The sequence below is a fragment of the Rhinopithecus roxellana genome, chromosome 1 (genome assembly GCF_007565055.1).
Source record: "Rhinopithecus roxellana isolate Shanxi Qingling chromosome 1, ASM756505v1, whole genome shotgun sequence".
NCBI classification, from domain to species: domain Eukaryota; kingdom Metazoa; phylum Chordata; class Mammalia; order Primates; family Cercopithecidae; genus Rhinopithecus; species Rhinopithecus roxellana.
In genome coordinates this window covers 110,779,629-110,800,027 of record NC_044549.1, presented here as the reverse complement: position 1 = coordinate 110,800,027, position 20,399 = coordinate 110,779,629, and the positions used below count along the sequence as shown (strand labels likewise).

Below are 20,399 nucleotides of genomic sequence, written 5' to 3'. Positions count from 1 at the left end.
GAGTTCACATGCTCTGAAAAGGGCTTGTCTTTCCTTTACCAACAATATTACAGATACTTTTCATCCCTGCTTCCTTCCCTTCCACTCCCATCTACTTGGCTACCAATCTATTTCATTTTTAAGAGGAGATGATTCCATTCTATGTTTGAACAATAATTTATTAACTAAGTCATCATTGGTGAACATTAGTATGTCTTCATTTATTTTACTGAGAATATTAAAACAATGTTGCAGCAAGCACCCTGACACATCTTTGAAAGCTTTTGTGATTACTTAGCAAACATACAGGCAAAGTTGCTTACTCCACTAAAATATACATTTATAATGAATGCACTTGAAACAAATTTTCTCTCCTGATTAGTTGTATCAATTTACCTTACTTCCAAGAGTATATACTTTCTTGAATCTTTGATAACAATGGATAATTCAGACTTTTGAATCTTCTATTCTGATTCATTTCTTTAATAGATACTTTGAACATAATTTTATTTTTACTGGCCATTAATACTGTCCTTTAGTGATTTTTATGTTTCTGTGCTTTTCCTATTTTCTTTCAGTATATTTGTCTCATATATTTGCAGAAGCTCTATCCTCATTATGGATAAGCACTGTGTCTTCTTTTATATTGCAAGCTTTTTTTTTTTTTTCAATTGTCTTAGTTTTCATTTGCCTTAGTTGTTTTTTAATTCATTGCATAAGAAGAATGTTAATGTTGAATTCTATTTCTCTATTTTTATATCTAGATTTATATTTGTATGTGGCCTAAAATCATATTTTAGTTTTTCTAAATGGTCGTATTAGATAACAATCTTTTCAGCCTCATGTTACAGTGTGCCTGAACACTTGTGACTTAAGCAATAACACCACTAATGGTCTCAGCTAAGAATTTTGGAGGTATGTACTCCAGGACAGGGAAAACAATTTCATCGTATTATCAAAGACCTGTGTTCCTTCTATGTTTTTTAGTTTACACCTTTAGAGTATTGGCTTGTTGACTTGTTCACACAAGATCAATGCTCTGTTTTCAGGTATCACATTGTGTTCCCTGGAGGAAGAAGTAATCAGAAAAATAGAACCGGCAACATCTTCCCCTTTTTACAGAAAAGTAAATGCTTTACTAAAAGTCCTAATACAGTTATGGTTATGTTTCATTGACAATACCTGACTACATGGGGCCCCTAGATACAAGGAAGCTGAGAAAGTAATAGATGTAGGGCTATAGAGTAGACCTATAATCTGGCTATCATGCTTTTAAACATATATCAAAAACATCTTACATGGCTTTTAGATGATTGTGTACCTGTGCTTCTGCTGTAGCAAATAAGGAACATAACATTTGCATATTCCTTTCTCTCTTTCTTTCTCTCTCTATCACACACACAGACCACACATTTAGCCTCTGAGATTGATATGGACAAAAGGGAGTCTGGAAATGCACTAGCTAAACAAAAGTGGCTCCATATTGGCTAAGGTTTTCCTTACCAGAGTTTATTGAATGATTATTCAATGAATAAATAGTCATTTATTTATTGACTTCTTTCTTTGAAAACATCCTTTTATCATAAATTAACTTTCCATATAGAGTAAGCATCATTATATTTCTGGACTATGTATGCCATTTTTTAAAAAATTTCTACTAAGAACCAAACTGTCTTAGTTCCTGTAGTTCTTCTTATTTGTACTGAGAGGCTGTGAGAGTCAGTAACTGTGTTTCTGGAACTTGGCTGCCAAGAATCAGGAAGACACTTATTCCTATTTATGATTGCATGTCTATTTCTCCCAGCTGTGTTTTGTAGGCCAGAATAACCTTGCTCATTAAGGTTGTCTGACTAAGTTAAATTTACGAACAGCCCTCAGGAAGAACTTATTTTCCACAAAAAAAAATGTGTTGTTCTGAATTTGATCACAATCACACGGCTTAATACTTCTCTCAAATCTTTACAATATTTCTGTTGATCAAAAAAGTTATCTCATGGTTTTGAAAGGTGAGCTACTAATTTGAAATACCTTAGAGCAGATCTATGTCCAGGCTAGCATTCTTTTAAATGTATATCTTAAATAAATCAATATGGCTTTTACGTGATTTGCATACCTGTGCTTCTGCTGTAGCAATTAAGAAATTTAACCTTTTCCACTTCTCTCTCTCTCTCTCTCTCTCTCTCACACACACACACACATACATTATATGTAATTATTTTTTAATTTTACAAGAATTGAATCATAGTTCTGCACACATGCAAAGTAAATGCTTTTCCTTTACCACCTATATTATAATTTCCATCCTGTCTATCTCTCTATGTATTTTATCATCTAAAAATCTCATTCTAAGAAAAAAGAACTCCATTCTATGTATGAGCCATAATTTATTAAACAATTTACCATGGTGAGTATTTTATATATTTATGTATAGTCTTTTTAAACATACTCTTGTATAGTAGAAAGACTTGTGGGCACAAAGTAAAATAAAGTAATTTAGTTTTTATATTTCTCATTTTCTAAGTCTTCAATATACAGAGGTTGTACCTGGTCATCTCTGATGTTATGTACAACTGAAACTCTCTGTTTTCTTGTGAGGTCCAATTCAGGCCACTCATATGTGTGGAAGTGCTTTGAAATATTCTAAAGAATTCTAAAAAATAAGATGATATCATTGTTATTATTGCTTAAAGATAATAGGCTAGAGATCTATAATGGGATTCCAGAGGGGCATTATAGTACTATAATATAAAGTTTCAGACTAAAAGAAAGTCTATGTACGTAAGCCAGACACTGATTACTAAAGCATTTGAAAACCAAATTTTGGATCTGGACTTAAAAATAGAAGTTATACTATTTTGTCAACATTAGAAAAGAAGTTGTTTATGACACTGGTTGTATATTAGAATTACTAGTCATTTAAAAAAAAAGAATTAAGTGACTTAAAAAATACTCTTGGGGATTTTGACTTAATTGGTACAGAATGAGGTCTGGGTATGGATATTTTTTAAAAATAGCTATGCTATTTAAACGTTTAACCTGGGTTAAAAGTCAACATAGAATTAGTTGACTTTTCTACATTTATGTTACTTTTCCCTGCTTCTGACCCGGACCCTAACTCTAGATAGAATATTTATTATGGTTTTGTGGTCGTATCACTTTGTTATCTTAAAAGCCTATTTAAAATGGTGGGGCATTCGTATCCATTGTTAGACCTACTCACACTTGCTCGATGACCTTGAGTCACCAAACTGGGACTTGACTCTATGGATGTGTCTTGGCTTGGCCTACAAATCTCCTTTGAAGGTGATCAAGATGCAACATACAAACGGCCAAAATTGAGTGGATTTTCTGCATAACTTTAAATAATTTTAGATTGTGTATACTGATGATTTAACTCTTAAGTGATAAATAGAAAAATCAGAGTTGAGACTCTACTTTCAATTATATGCTTGATTTTATGGTGCTTTATTTAACTATTTGATAAGCCAATGTTACTCAGTTTCCTCAGAAAAATAGGAATATATGCATTCACTAAATTGATGGAAATTGTCCATCAATTCAGTCTGCTCATTAAAAATAATAATTACTAAACTATCATCATGTGCATAATACATCAACAAATATAGTGTTTCTCAGTTTATTAAAAGCATAACATCAAATTTCACCCTTCTACATACAAAATTGATGTGTTCTATTTCCCAGATTACAGAAAGAGTAAAATTAATGCTCAGTAGAAACTTGTATTTTCAAGATTCTGCAGGTGTAGCTAAGCAATGTCATCACAATGTGAAGTGTTGTTGCCATCTGCAGCATGAAAGACTTATTAAACGTGTATATTACCTAGGCATACGTAACTGGATTTTAAAAAGTAAGAACTATTTAATTTCTCTATTAGTCTTTCTGTGTATTTTCCACAGCTAGCCTTCAACGTAATTAAAAATATGGCAGAGTTTAAAACATTCGGTGTACTTAGGTATATAATATAGGTGCCAAAATGAATACTGACATTTTATTTTATTATTTGGTTAAGCTACAATGAATACTGAAGAGGCAATGAAATGGTAGACCAAAACAACGTTTATGATCTATTGGTATTGGAAAATATTTTCCAAATCTTTTATGTTTAATAAAGTTTTTTAAATTAAATAATCCAATATAATGTAAACTTTTTCTCAAAGGTATTTTTTCAATCTTACACATTAGCTACTTCATCGATTATATGGAATAATAACCAAAAAGATATCCACAGAATAACACCGCAGATACACTATCAGTGGATGAAAGATTTAAAGTTGTTTGTATGTTACCTTTCTAAATAGAATCAGCACATAATATTGATGAGAATATTATTAATTCAGGTCTTAAAGGAATAAAAGCACCTCTCCCCTAGTTTTTTGGATTCTCATTTTATTTTATTTTAACAGTTATTTCATCGTGCCATTTCGTGCCCACTCATATTCTTCACTCTGGAAGGTCGAAAAAAAGCTAACAGTTTTGTAAAATCTGGCAAGTTACTTAACCTTACTGAGCATTTATTTTTTTCATCTGTACCTTTGGGCTTGTAATGTGTGGCACTGGAATCAGATGAGAAATGTAGGTAAGAAGTCTAGCCCAGTGTCTCCTAATGCTCATTAATGCTAGGCTTTACATATTTGTGAAACAAATAATCTTATTGTGTTTTATTGTGTTTTAATTTTGTTTCAGGCAAAATATCAAATTTTAATATTTGAAATCTCTTATAGTTCCATTGTAATTGTTTTTTAAAAAAAACAATATATTTATAATTAAATCAAAAATGCCTTGAAATGCATTTTCAATAATGCTAATGATAATACTTGGCAGGCAGTCATAAAATAGAGGCTCAGTTAACAAAACTAGTTAGTTTTTTCCATTTCTTTAACAAGATTTTTAACGAAAATTTTTTCTTTTTAAGATATATTACAGATTCCTTAAATTATTCAATTCAAATTATTTAAGTAAGTGATGCCTAAATTTAACACCTAGACAGAATGAACCACAATACATGTCACTAAGTACAATTCCCACCTATTTTTAATGGTAAAAATTTCACAGCTTAAGACATAGACAAAATCCATTTACATTTATTTAGAGAAATTTTATTAAAAAGAATTTTTTCTTCTAAGATGAGCAAAACACAATGTAAGGAGAAATGATAAAAATCAAAATGTAGAGAAAGGAAAAAATGCTTAATTTGAAAAGTCAAAATATGATAAACAACAATTTCATTTCACCTTATTTTAGCAATTAAAGAAACAATAATATAAAACTTACAAAACAGGAGTGAAAATAAATTATGAAGTAGTAAATGTTTATGTTATTTCTTCAGTTTGTTTTCATTTTGAAAATAAAATATAACAAATCTAAAAATAATATGTCCGTAAACCTCTAATTAAGGCTCAAATGAATTAGAATTTCAGTGTGCAACCTGTCTGGGCTATAACCTGAATCCTTCAGATCATCTATCCAAACCTCTCTTTCGTAGGGAAGTCTGATTTATCTAACAAGTTTTAGCTTCCTTCCTTCAAGATATTATGGCTTCGGAAAAATACTGTTTTGTTCCCCCTTAATAGTTGTCTATTTGCTCAGATTCAGTTTCCGAGTTTCAATACAGTTTCTAAACAATTTCCAAAGCCCCTAGAGGATGCTTTGGCCAAATACAGACAAAGTACATACATTCAGATGAAAATATTATTTGAACCATTACTTGGAGGATACCTGGGGCACAGCTGAGTGGGAAGATGTGGCCTAGCCCAAGAGAGTCTGACCTCATTAAGCACATTCTGATCTTATGCATCCTCTTCATTCTTCGTTTTGACTACTATATTTCTATCTCTTCTGTACCTTTGTTTGTGCTGTGCTCTTGGCTTGGAATGTTTTCCCAGCCAAACACTACCTAGCTTTGACCCCACCTAGCATGGAAGACACATATTCAACTCATGGGTTATTTGTTACTACTTTCTAGGGATACTAACCTTCCACCTTAAATGATATTGGATGCTTCCTTTTTGTGTGCCTTTGTCGTATATTCTCTTTATTGTAGCACCTGTAACACTGAATTGAACCTGTTCTTATGAGTGTCATGGCCATACCTTCAGTTTCTAATGACAAAAATTGGAATGAACTGATTTTTTATACTAGAATTCTTAAAATCCTTTACATTCCATAGCTAACGAAATGCCAAGTTTTGTCAATTCCTCTTCCTAACCTTGCCTTGCAAGACTGTATGTGATTTAACCCCTGGCTACTTTTTCTACAGCAGTTCATTTCTCTCTCTCTCTTGTTTACTGTACTCCATACTGGCTTCCTGTGCTTCTCACACTTGCCCAGTTGCTCTCAACTCAGAGACTTTGAATTTGCTTTTTTTAAAAATTGAGATGGAATCTTGCTCTGTCACCCAGGCTGGAGTGCAGTGGTGTGATCTTGGCTCACTGCAATCTCGGCCTCCTGGGTTCAAGAAATTGTTCTACCTCAGCCTCCCGAGTAGCTGGGACTACAGGTGCAAGCTGCCATGCCCAGTTAATATTTTGTATTTTAGTGGAGATGGAGTTTCACCGTGTTGCCCAGGCTGGTTGAGAACCCCTGAGCTCAGGCAAGCCGCCCGCCTTGGCCTACCAAAGTGCTGGGATTACAGGCGTGAGCCACTGCACCTGCCTTGCATTTGCTTTTATATCTGCCTGGTACACTCTTTTCCTAAATATTCTTAAGTCTTGCTTTCTTCTTTCTGGTCTATGCTAAAATGTAACAGCAGTTCTATTTCTATTTTGTTACCCTGAATTACTTTTTTTCATGGGTTTGAGGGTGTAAAATTCTCATCCTCCTAGGAAAGAATTGATTGTTCACTCCTTGCATTAACAATCAAACGAGTAACAATCAAAACTAGTATTACACCTGTTTAATCAATCAATGATTGATTGCAAAAGTACACACACTTCTGAAAGACAATTGGAAACATCTTCTTCACATAATTTCTGAAAATCAGATAGTCAGTAATAACTTTAGTCCAGTGAACAGATTCCTAAGGGTCAGCCAGTCAGCAATTAGTATAGTGAACATATTTACATAGCTAAAGTCAATACTCCATTATTTAGACCACACTTTCCCAAAACCCTATATAATTTACCTTCTTCGCTTATAAATTGTGTCTTGCAAAACCAGTTCTCCCTTGCCTGAACACATAATAAGTTTAACTTTTTGTTTTAGATATTGAGTGGTAGATTCCTTGTCAATATTTGTGATTATCTATGGTAACCTTATCATGTTGTTACCTGTTGGTTTATTATCAACTCTATTCTATGTAAGCTCCACAAAGGCAGGCACCTTGTTGCTTTTGTTTGCTGCTATAACTTAATGCTGGCATTGATGCCTAGTACAGTGTATGCATTCCAGAAATATTTGTTGAAGAGAGTTTAAAGCAGGGACAATGTACCATTGAGTATAATATCCCCATTGCCTAATATGGAGCCTAGTACACAGAAGTGGTTTCAAAAACATTAGCTAAATAAGTGAATGAATAAGAAAAAGTTCAGGAGTGACTCTAGAATACAATGTTTTGTATTCTTGAAAATTGCTAAGAGCAGATTTTAAGTGTTCCCAGCACAAAAAAAAGTGAGATAATGCCTATGTTAATTAGCTCAAGTTAGCCATTCTACAATGTATAGATATATTTCAATACATCATGTTGTACATGATAGATATTATATTTTTATTGGTCAATTATAAAATAAATAAAAATGAAAAAAATGATTGTCTGTGTATTATTTAAAACATTTTTAGGAACATCCTTGAAGTAAACCAGAAAGTATTCAGATCTTAATGGGTCCATATAGTTCTCATAAACTCACTTCTCTTTTTAGAAATATTCTAGTTGAAAAGATACCCACTTTCCTTTTTGACATCTCTTTTTGAAAGACTTAAAGGCATTGCAATTTCCATGACTAAAACTGAACCCATGCTCTTTGCCCTAAACCAGATCCTCTTTTAATATTTCCTCTGTCAGTAAATGGCAAAGGCCTGAAATCCCCTCTTGCTCACAGAGAGTAGGTAGGGAGAAACTGGTCAGGCAGTCAGTTAGGGTGGGTCCTTGGTTGAGTTCTTTCAAACAAAAGAACAGCCTGCAAGCATAAATAAGGGAACTTGCACAGGAGAGCTTGTCTAAGACGTGGCCACACTGCATAGATAAGATAGGCCACACGGCTGACTTGCCCAGACATGTCTGCAATGGAAAATTCCATTCCCTGACACACGTGCAGTAAGGGGAACAAAGCAATATGGAGTAACTCAAGGTAAGGGCTTGCATGCACACTAGGAGGACAGGGTAGAGCTACCAGAAATTTGCACTTTATGCAAATTAGATGCCCAGCCCTCATTGGTTTCTTATAAAAGCTTCTGTATTCAACTGTAAAATGGCAACCCTTTTCTGGGACCCCTCTCTGAGGCAGAGAGCTTTCTCTCTTTCTTTTGCTTATTAAACTGTTGTTCTTTTTTTTTTTTTTTTTGAGACGGAGTATCGCTCTCGCCCAGGCTGGAGTGCAGTGGCCGGATCTCAGCTCACTGCAAGCTCCGCCTCCCAGGTTTACACCATTCTCCTGCCTCAGCCTCCCGAGTAGCTGGGACCACAGGTGCCCGCCACCTCGCCCGGCTAGTTTTTTGTATTTTTTAGTGGAGACGGGGTTTCACCGTGTTAGCCGGGATGGTCTCGATCTCCTGACCTCGTGATCCGCCTGTCTCGGCCTCCCAAAGTGCTGGGATTACAGGCTTGAGCCATCGTGCCCGGCCTAAACTGTTGTCCTAACCTCACCCTTGGCATGTCTCATTCTTGATTTTCTGGGCTATGGGACAAAGAACTCTGGAAAAATTTAGTTTGTAGTTTAAAAGAGAATAGCCCTTCCCAGAACAAAACTGCCCCTATAAATCTAATGAAAGGCCACCAGGCTAAAAGGATGAGAGGGGCCTGAATTCTGCTAAGACACAGGTGTAATGAAAAGATTACCAGCCATTATACTGCAGGTCACAAGATTTACAACTTTCCCAGTTACTCCTGTAAATAACATTACTATTATATAAACTAAGACTGGCTTTTTGAAATGTCTTTTCAGGCTTCTGCATTTCAAATAACTGAATGGTCCTGCCTAGACCAGCAATTCCTCTGTGGCTTCCACCCAGAAGTGAACTCAGTGCATGAAGACCATTTTCCACACCCCTATGTTTATATCCCCAACCAATCAGCAGCACCAATTCCCTAGCCCCTTGCTTGACAAATTATTCTTGAAAAACCCTAGCCTTCAAATTTTCAGGGAGACTGATTTGAGTAGTAATTAAATCCAGCATCACTCCCTCCTTCTCTGACCAAGTCAAATTGCCATACCTTAACATCTTGTCCATCTCCATTAAACACTTCTCATATCTGAAATGTAATACGTGTTCTTGTCATTATTAGATTAAAAGCTATCTCTTCAACTAAATGGTTACCACTATAAGAGAAGGGTCTAGATATTTGGCATGTAAGAGCAAGTAAATAAATATTTATTTAAATGAATGAATGAATGAGAGGTGTGTGAATCTGGTCAAGTCTTCCCCAGTAAACAGAGTTGGAGTAAACAGAGTTGGAGCCTGTGTTCTGGGGTTGTTCTGGGGACAAGAAGCAGTAGTGCACTAGGAAAGACTGTTGTACAAGTATCAGTCCTGTTCTAGAGCTGCATGCTTTTCACTAAAAATCATAAGGTCTTGCTAGTCTCTCATGGACTTACGTTTGGTGGAAAAGGGAAAAGTAGAGCATAGAAGAGATAAGAAGATCAATTTTACCTTTAATAAGAAAGGAGAGACAGAATGGGTCTCAGTTTATTGTACTATGCCAACTTGGAATCAAAGCACTACATCAGGTTTTTATTTAAATGCAGCCAATTTAAAAATGAGTGATATATTTTAAGAAGGATTTTAATCTTTAGTGAGTCTCCCTTAGGCATAAGTGTTGAATAGCTCTGTCCAATAGTTTTAGGGTTCATTTAATATTAAAAAAACCTCCAAAGCAGTTTATCATGGTAAAATGCAGCACTTACAAATGATACTTCCTTTTTCCTATTTTTGCCCCATGATGAAAATCTCAGCTGTTGCTGTTGTGACATCAGTTATAAAAATCTTATATTTTAGAAATCAAAAGTAAAGGACAAGAGAAGATAGGAAAACAAGATTATCTTTAGGAAGAAAATTTGGGACATGAAGCAGGGGTGCCGGGTGGGAAGCGGGGAAGACGATTTCCCAGGCAGTCATCCTCATACTGCCTGATTTTCCTTTGCTGTCATTTCATTTTGTTACCCTACCAGAAATTTATATAAAGCAAGGTGCCTGGCATGTTATTTGTCCTCTGTTTTATTAGTTAATAAGTATCAGTTTTAAAAGTGTAATTTACTTTAGCTGATTATAAGAAAACCATAAATCCCATACACTTGAATTGCAATAGATTAAGAGGAAAGGGAAGAAATGCTGAGCTCTCCTTCATCATCACCAGAGTTCTTCAAGGTAATACAAGAATCTCAAGGAGATCCCCAAAGATCACAGTTTAAGTTTGCAGTACTGGCAATGAGCTAAACTAGATTCCAGGTTATGTCTATTGCACATAAGACTTTTGTTCCCTTCTATGACTGCATTGCTTCCAGCATGAAGGTGATACCAGTTACACTGAAAAAACAAATGCTATGACTGGGGAGAAAGGTTGCATGTGATTTTAAAATATAGTTATTTTTTGGTAGTTAATACCTAAACCACTCTGCCTCAGGTACAAGATATGTTACGGTCGATTGAGGCAATGTATAGTCTTTATATGCCAAAGTGGGGGGGGGGGGGGGGTTGTCAGAAAAGGTGAAGGTGTAAATAAGGACAAATAAACTGAAGAATACTGAACCAAAATATGGGGGAAAGAAGTTTTTCATTTTTATGTTATACAGCATAAAGCCCTTACTCCAGAGTCTAGAACTAAATTGATATTTGTGTGCTCTTTGGGGAATTTAACTACCACCCATAATGTTATTTCTAGGAAATGATCATCTCCTAATTTCAAATGACTCTAACTTGACTAACTTAGTAACAGATGTTTAGCATGTATTCCCTTTTTCTAAGTGAAGAATTGCCTGGAGTTTCTCGAAACACCATTGTATGTACACAAATCTGTAGGTAGTATTTGTGTAAGTCTAAAATAGAGCCTACATGGCTACATGGTGCCTTGCTTAAAAGAAATCTGTTCCATTTGGAAAAGGGAGAGAATAATTACTGTCATTCATAACAAATTTTCCTTTTGTGTAGGTTTTGGAAATATGTTGATAACTAGTGGATAGTAATCAGGAAAACTCCATAAATGTTGAAGTGAAAGATACTAATTTAATTGAATGTACTGTACTCTTTTACTTCTGCATTTGACTCATGGATTAAGATTTTATTTATTTGGTTTCCTTTGCTTGTTTTTAAGTCCTTGAGTTGTCTATTTTTCAGATCCTTAGATCCCTTAACTGACTGAATTTTCTCTGCAAATAGATAAAATTCCTGCTAGACAACACTGTAGGACTTAGAGGTCTGTTTATATGCTTATTTAAATCTCTGGCATGAGTAGGTATATAAAGCATTCTTTGGTTTGTAAATACTAGTTTCTTTATGGAATATAACTGTGCCTCTTACCACTAGAATGAATTGATACCATCTATCTTTCTCTTCATCTTTAGATGTATTATTTACCCAGCTTTTAACTTTTCCAGTGTAAAGTAGTAATATCTCACTACAATAAGAAAATTAATAAACAAAGTATAAAGGGACTACTTTTGAAAAAATGTTTTAGAAATTCAGTCCTTTTGATTAGTAACCAGGCTTAGTACCAGAAAAACTTCAAAGTGTTCTCTAAACATTGAACTTTCATCAGTGATGCTGCAAGCCTTAGTTCTCATCTTTCATGCTTACCATTGCAATAACTTCAAAAGGATAAAAAGAAAGAATGGTAATCTCTCAAAGCAACCTTGTGCTCAGGCCAGTAATCATGTATTTAGCTATCATGCATTCACAACTAGATAATTGCCTCATTAAACTGTTTTAATAAATATAGTAATTAACATTTTTTTTTTTTTTTTTTACAGAAAAGCAAACACTCAAATCATTCAGAAATGAAATCCAGAGCCCAAGGGATTTCTAGAAGAAAATGAAAAAGAATTAGATAGCGTCAAATATAGACATCTTCAAAGGGAAAGAGATCATTTAAACTTGCTTTTTACTTACTGAAATATGTTCTGCATATTTTATTGTTTTCATTATCTTGGTTATTATAATCCAGCCAGTGAATGTTCAAAGAACATAAAATCCTACAAATAAATAAACTGAATATAAGTGAATTTACAAAAAGAAAACAAGATCAAAAGTTTGACATGCAAGCTTTGATTCTGTAAAGCAATTATATTTCCAGCGGTGTTCCAGTATTATGATTTTTCAGAAGAAGAAAAATTTAAAAGGTTTAAGCTTTACAACATTTTATTTTCATGCTGAATTTTCAGAGTATAAGTAACTTGCAAACCTTATCTGAATCTGCATAGTATTGTCAAAGTGTTCCACTATTATGTGATTTATCAGGAGATAAAAATTTAAAAGTTTTAAGCTTCATGACATTTTATTTTCATGTTGAATTTTCAGAGTATAAGTAACTTGGAAACTTTATCTAACTCTGCATAGTATTGTCAAAGTTTTGGGTGATAAACCCTTTGCAGAATTAGACAGTAGGCATTCTGGGTCAGTGTAGGAAGTTATAATGGATACCAATATTTGAACAAAAATTAGATTTATTGTCACAGATAATGTGGTCAGCAAATAGGTGGTTGAGGGAGTACTAAAAACTACACCAGAGAGAACTGAAAGAGTGAGTGGTGAGTTGGAGGAGTGGTGGGTTGTGAAGTGGTAGCCTGGAACTAGAGGAGACCAAAAATTAGATTTCATTTGTGAATTTAGATTTGTATTTAAATCAGGAAATACCCTTATACCAGCAGCTTTCTAAAGCTTTCACCTGAATAAAATAGAAACAGCATTTAAAAAATAACAAGATAATTCTTTCTATAAAATTATATATAGAACAAAGTAATTTACCTAGGTAATACATGTAAGAAATAGTTTTAAAAGCTATATTGGCTAGCAAAAAAAGGCAAGTATTTTACAATATGATGATAAAAAGAAATAAAGAGAAGTGAATGGGAGTCATTAACTATTCTCAGTGAACATATTTCTCCCTTAAATGCTGAGAGAAGTTATCCTTTTAGATGATTAGGGTATTATCTAGATCAGTGCTTCCTAAATTTATAGTGCATAGAAGCAGCACCTGGGCATCTTTTTCAAGTGCAGGTCCTGATGCATCTGTGGTGGGATCTGAGATTCTTTGCTTTGAGTAAGTTTCTAGGTGGTGCAGATACTTACACTTTGCACCACACTTTGAGTACGACCTAGATCAACCTTTATGGAACCTACATCTCATCAATCTCTCAAAGCATATGGACTAAGAAATACATGCTTTTTCAAGAAGAACATATGTTTAGAAGGTTCTGAAACAATAAGAAAAACTGATAAGGTTTAAAATACAGAGAACTGTAGTTCCAATTTTGGCAGTACATTTTAACCATCAGATTGTTAAGTAAAATAGATGAGTAGGGCAGATTAAAAATGATTGGTTTCTAAATATCAACGTTAAGTGAGGGGCTGAATCAGAAAGGCCTAATGAAGATCTTGGGGAAAGGGTGTGTGTGTGTGGACGGGTTGGTGTTGAAGTCAGAATGATCAAAGATGGGAAAATAAGCAAAGGAAGGGTGATAAGTTAAAAGTACTGTCCAGTGGATAGAGGAGAATACGGAAGAGATGACATTAGGCAACAGGCAAGGTGGACTGAACTGCTTAGATTTGCAGATGAAAATGGGAGTTGAGAGTGACAACTTAGTCAGTTTAAAAATCTAGCACTATATAGATGTTACTTCCACCTTCTACCAATAATAGGAGATGGGTAAGTTAAAATAATTCCTCCAAAATCCTGGAGAAATAATCATAATATACATACACGTATATGTATGTGTATATGTATGTGTATATGTATATATGCATATGTATATGTATATATGCCTATGTATATCTATGTCTGTATTAAATTCTGAGTTTCCATCAGTGAAGTCATCGGGAATAATTTTTAGTTCATATATTTTCCAAATATCATTAGAAGAGACTCAGTAAGTAGGGCATTAATGTAAATAATCAGATTTAGCATTCTGAAACCCCAGAAAACAATAAAACATGAGAAAGACTTTAAGCTTTATAAAAATTTCTTGATTACCTAAAGTGCATAACCTGAATCTAAACATGACACAAACTGAAATTAGACCACAGTTTACAAAATAATTGGTTTATGCACTTAAAAAAATGCCAATGTCGGCTGGGCGAGGTGGCTCACACCTGTAATCCCAGCACTTTGGGAGGTCAAGGCGGGCGGATCACGAGGTCAGAAAATCAAGACCACCCTGGCTAACACGGTGAAACCCCGTCTGTACTAAAAATACAAAAAAAATTAACTGGGTGTGGTGGCATATGCCTGTAATTCCAGCTACTCAGGAGGCTGAGTCAGGAGAATCACTGGAACCTGGGAGGCGGAGGTTGCAGTGAGCCAAGATTGCGCCACTGCACTCCAGCCCGGGTGACAGAGCGAGACTCTATCTCCAAAAATAAAACAAAAACAAAAATGCCAGTGACATGAGACTCAGGAAAACGCACATGAGTGTGCACATGTTCATGTACACACGCACATACCCCTTAAGAACTGTTCCAGGTGAAAGGAAGCTGGACAATAGTACTGTGATGTGTAAAAAAATTCCTTGTTTTTAGCAAATGCACATTAGTATAATTAGGGGAAAAGGCATAATGTCTGCAACCTACTCTCAACTATTATGTTGTTTTAATCACTTAGGTGTGTGCCTGTGTATACACATATTTTTCACGTATTTTTAAAAAATACATGTGTTTGTATATCAAAAAATAAAAACTCCGTAAGTCTTTATGGCTGCATTGAAAGCAGTAGGAAATTAGGTAAATATTAGAGGGAAAACTAACAACAGGATATAGGTCAAGCATTTTGACACAGTTATTAGTTGACTTCTTTTCTTCTATCATCAATCTCCATACACCAAAGAAGAAAAGGTTTTCAATATAATTGTAAGTTGGAAAGTAATAACAAGAACATAATATCTTAGAAATAATGACAACTGGTGCCTATTAACTCATCAAATCATTTCATGTATCTATGTTCATATTGAGAAGGCAACATCCTTAATATCATCTAGCTCACTATCATGCAATGAACCAGTCTGAACTTTACCCAGGATAAATCATGTGATATTTATGTTTGCATATTTTTTAGTTAAAGTGAAAATAAGCCAAAAATCTAAATTGAACATAAAAGCAAGGGGAAACTCGGTTTTTAAGGAAATGATGAAGAGGATGGGATAGCGTATCAGTTTTTGAGAAAGGGGATGTGAGATCACTGGAGAGGGGCTGCCTAACAGAAATGCAGGGTTCTAAATTCTAATTTTTGAAGAACATTGGTCCTAAGCTATCCTTCTATGAATAAAATATAGTCTTGGAGGGTAAAAACTGTGTAAATGGAATAGGCTATATTGTAATTAACAAGCAAGAAGGAGAATAACAAATCATTCATGCTCTCGAAGCCTATACTTACAAAGAGAAAACAGGCACCGATCATGGCTGCTTTGACTGTTACATCTAGATCTGCAGGAACATGAATTCCAAAATTGTCAGCATTTGTGAAGACATCATTTACAAATCCTGACCAGTACTTTGAAATCTTCCCAATTGTAAGCTTTTCATTAATGGTTTTCACCTTTAGAAAGAAAAAACGGAGTATTAAATTTGAAAGTGAAAAAAGTTGGTTTTGTACTTCCAAGGGTGTTTACTTCATGAGAGATTTGAATTATTTTATTTGTCATCTCCAAATGACACTTCCATGTTACTCATTCCATCATATAAGCATAGGTTTGTAAATTTAGCTTTTCAGTTTACTTTTTAGAAACTTTGCTTTTCTGACAGTTTTCTAGTCCATCATAATTCTTTTTCTTTTTTTGTATGCAGGATAAATAATTAAGGCTCAGCCACCACAAGATGGCAGCAGGTACATAGTTCAATTGTATTATCTAAGCATGAAGGCAATTTCTTTACCTGCGGTCCAGATTTTAAACCTGAATTCTGTATCTTAAAAATATATAAAAGAAGATATGCTTGAAAAATATTTCAGAAGGAATTAAATTTATTTCTAGGCATAATTTGTAAACTTTCAAATTTCAGTTGCTAAAATTTTGTAATTATTAAAACATTTAAATATTATTAGCCATTGTTAAATCACGTTTTTATATTAACTCAGACATTTATTAGGTCAATCCTTTCTAACAAATCTTAAATCCAATTTTACATTAAAAAAGTCCTCCTGGCTAATGTACCACATAGGAAGTTAAGACCAACTGAACATCAAAGTCTATCAGTCCTTCTCAGCTAGGAGTTCACAAATCAACTTTATCAGTTTTTCGTTTGTTTACTCTGCTTCCCATCCTGATGCTGAAAGTAATTTAAGAGAAACTATCACTTTTTTCAGGATAGTAAAAGATAGAGAATAGAGAGAGTTACTTAGGACATTTCTATAGCATGAATGCTAAAACTCATGTTTAAAATCTTCCTCAATGATATTACTCTTAGGAAAGTCATGTCAAATCCTTTGGGAACAGGGTGAAGTTAGAACAGCTCAGTTTGCAAAATTTGCATGTTATTCTATGTGCATAGTGTTTCCCGAAATCCTGAGAACTAAATGCCCTTGCTGAGATATTTATGTATGAATGCATGAAAAATAAATATACACTTTCAATTAGGCTGTCTCGTCTACCTAAGATGCATGTCCAGGACAACCTGTTAAGATAGTTTATATTGCTACAGGTCAAATTTGCAACTTTCCATTTTTTAAATATTCAATCTATACACATATAAGAATAAGGTTTTTTTTTTTTTTTTTTTTTTTTTTTTTTTTTTTTTTTTTTTTTTTTTTTTTTTACAAAACTAACTTAGCAGGTCTTGGAAACACAGCTTTTGAGTTACTGCTGTTTTAATGCAATGTGCTGCTGAAATGAGACCTAAACTGTGATATGTGATCACAAGGGCCATAGGAAAGAAGATACATAATTTAGGTAATTCTAAACTATATTTATTGGGTTTATGGCATGTGTCCTGTGATTCTACATAAATAAAACATACTGAAAAGAGAATGAAGTGCTAATTTTCAAAATCAGGAAATATTGGTTATCTTAAGAAAGCAAAGCTATATGTCCAAAAATTTTTGATGTTCAAAGTCTTGGACACATTAAAATAGCAACACATTTACTATTTTAATCAAAGAGATACAGTAGCTTTGTCCATAAAACACATAGAATTATATTTAGATAAATATGCTTTTGTTATATTAAATTTATTAAAATTATTTTGAATAATACTTACACTGGTCTATGACATATGATACGATGGCCAAGGTGATAAATTTTGTAATATTATTTTTAAAAAGTCCTTGGACTTTATATCTCTGGATTTACATATTCCTATTAGCATGTACAATATGGGCTGATTATATTATATTACAAATATGTTATTTTTCTGAACTTATTTGAGATGAAATTAATTTGAAAGTATAAAAAATTGAATTATATTGCAAAAAAAAATCAGGATCTAAATGAAAACTTCTTTCATTTTGTCAATTGTACCTCAAAATCCACATCGCCAAAACAGCCACATGTCGCACAAGGACCAACAATTTTCAAAATGTCTTCTTTGTTTGCATTTTGGATTGTGAATTTAGGCAGAAAGGGGTCCCATTTCTGTGCAACGTAAGCAACTATAGTACCAGGAGGGGCTTGGATTTCTAACTGCAAGAAGAGATAATGACAAAATAAGATTTTCTTAGGTTATCACATTTTAATTTTACTATAATGTCAATTTACCTGTAAACAATATACTGTTAAAAAATTATTTTGATATCCTATAAATCATTCTAAATATCTGCTTTTAAGGATACAGATTTTATAAAATATTTTACAGAAAACAAAGAAATTCACTGTGTAAACATATGTTTAGCACTGTGCACTAAAAGTCTTTGTCTTATTTCCCTAAAGAGAATCTACCCAACGACTATCTTCTGACCCTGAGACAATGGCTTCTTTGCCATTTTATCCCAAGTACAACAGTTGTTCAACCACTGAAGCTGTTCTATGCAGTAACTCACATCTACTCCTTCTAATTGTAGCCACAACACACATCTCTTTTAAGCCTCCTTTATCAATTATTGAGTATTCATACTTTTTTCAGTCAGATTATAAACTCCCAGATTATCTGCATTTAATTGAAAACGAATGCTTCTTGCAGAGTTATAGTCATTAAACACCAGTTCGATTGCTGGTTTGTGGCTTCCACAGTGTTGGAGACTAGTCGTTGGATTTTTGCATTATCAGTCATTACTTTAGTATTTGACTCCATTACCGTTACATATTTATGTAATCAAATCAAATATTTTGTAAAATAAATTGGGGTGGGTACAAATTTTTAAAATGTTTGCATTTAAACAAAGTTATCTCTCCATTATCTGATCTCATTTTGACTTTTCTTATTAAGTTCATAGTCTTATGCATATGTCTGTAACGTTCTTGGATAGATAAAAGTGATTTCAACTAGACTGCTTAGAATTAATATAGATTTGTTCTGCGGTCACTTTTAAAGTTATTAATTTGCTATAGACTAAATTTTTTAAAAAGTTACTAATAGGTATCAAGATATATATTATGTTTAATTTATGACCCTGGACTACCATTAAAGAAAACATTAATTATCAAAAATTTTTAAATGAGCATAATTCTGTGATCATAATGACTGCACTCTCTTGGGGCATATTAATATTAAATATCTTCAGTAGATGGATGGAAATTCTTGGGCTCCATGCATGAGCACTTCAGTCATCTTATCACTTAGTCAGATGCTTGCCTGAAGATAGTTGGAGAATTAGCTTTGATGTATGTTATTAGAAACTTCCCTAAATAGTCATCTTTCATATTAATATTTTCCCATCATCCTAAGGCCAGTACTTATCCACAGGTTCTAACAGAGAAGGTTGGGCTTAAGTTAGGACACCTGGATCAAGTCCCATCTATGATATTTCCTGATTTCTTGAATGTATAGTCATAGGCTAGCGGCCTCCACTCTCCTTCCTTGACTGCAAAATGTAGAGAGTAATTATTTCTAGCTCCTAGAGATTTCATGACTCTATTCTTGCTCACGAGTAGGATATCCTGGTATCAAAGCCAGCAAAGTAAGTAAAAGTTCTGTGTCAATTGAACTGCATATGTCAATGAAAGTTATTATTACAGGTCTACTAAATAATAATGTAAATCTATTATATATTAAAATAAAATAGTTGAATTATTTCCTATAGAACAATAACATTGTCTTACCAAACCTTGGGTTTTGTCATAAACGGGTAAATGCATTGTAAGATTCCATAATAAATAATAATACCTATCCAAGAGGACACCTTAGAGGAGTTTAGTATCACTTAGCACTTCCTGGACTTTGCTCCAGTTGGAGAAGACAAAGGGTATATATGCCCAATGGTAGAACCTGTAGACATTACAATTACATGACTACTATAGAGATTCCAGAGGTCTATCTCATTTACATGATGCATGAGCTGTCCTCAACAGTTTACATCACGAAAGCCACCATAGTTTTTGGTTGGAAAGGAAAAAAGTTTTAGTGAATCACCAAATCCTCAAGCTGATCTGATCTTAAAGGAACAACATACTATTAATAATTGAAACAACTTGACAGGTTAATTGCTTCATTGCTCCAGATGAATTCCTTTTAAAGAAGCAAATGCTAATCTCAAAAATCAAAAAAGACAACCATAGCCAGTAACTAACCTCTTGGAGGTAACAAGGGCACCAGCAGCTGTTACATCTCAAGGGCCTATTCACTGTAATGACCTCTCGACCTGAGTTATCTGTGATCCTCAGGGTGCAAGATCGCAGAGTGGAACAGAAAGTACGATTGAAGCAGATGCTTTCCTCCACTGCAAAGTAAATTCTTTGTCCCAAGCTGTTTTTAATCTCATATTTGTTGGAGGTCTCAGTACCAAGTATCACTGATGGAGCAAAAAAAAAAAAAAACCATTTTTTATAAAAACATTTTTTTCCTTAGTATTGATAACTTTAAATAAAGGGGAGATGTCATTAAAAGAATACAATGTCTGATCACTTATTAAGTATATGGTATCTTCTTCACACAAATTTATTTCTGTGCTCTAAATCTGT

At 33.9% G+C, this 20,399-nt stretch overlaps 1 protein-coding gene across 1 annotated transcript in view; it reads right to left on the bottom strand.

Annotated features, from left to right (window-relative positions):
- Positions 1 to 2,458: 2,458 nt before the first annotated feature.
- PLSCR5 (phospholipid scramblase family member 5) overlaps positions 2,459 to 20,399 on the bottom strand; it is a 28,981-nt gene continuing 11,040 nt past the window's right edge. Inside the window, exons 4-8 of the mRNA XM_010363387.2 lie at positions 20,010 to 20,230; positions 17,805 to 17,966; positions 15,728 to 15,889; positions 12,253 to 12,335; positions 2,459 to 2,629 (exon numbers count right to left, since the gene is read on the bottom strand). Of these exons, the coding sequence (XP_010361689.1) occupies positions 12,297 to 12,335; positions 15,728 to 15,889; positions 17,805 to 17,966; positions 20,010 to 20,230 (584 nt within the window). The 3' untranslated portion in view covers positions 2,459 to 2,629; positions 12,253 to 12,296. The remainder of the gene's footprint in view (positions 2,630 to 12,252; positions 12,336 to 15,727; positions 15,890 to 17,804; positions 17,967 to 20,009; positions 20,231 to 20,399) is intronic.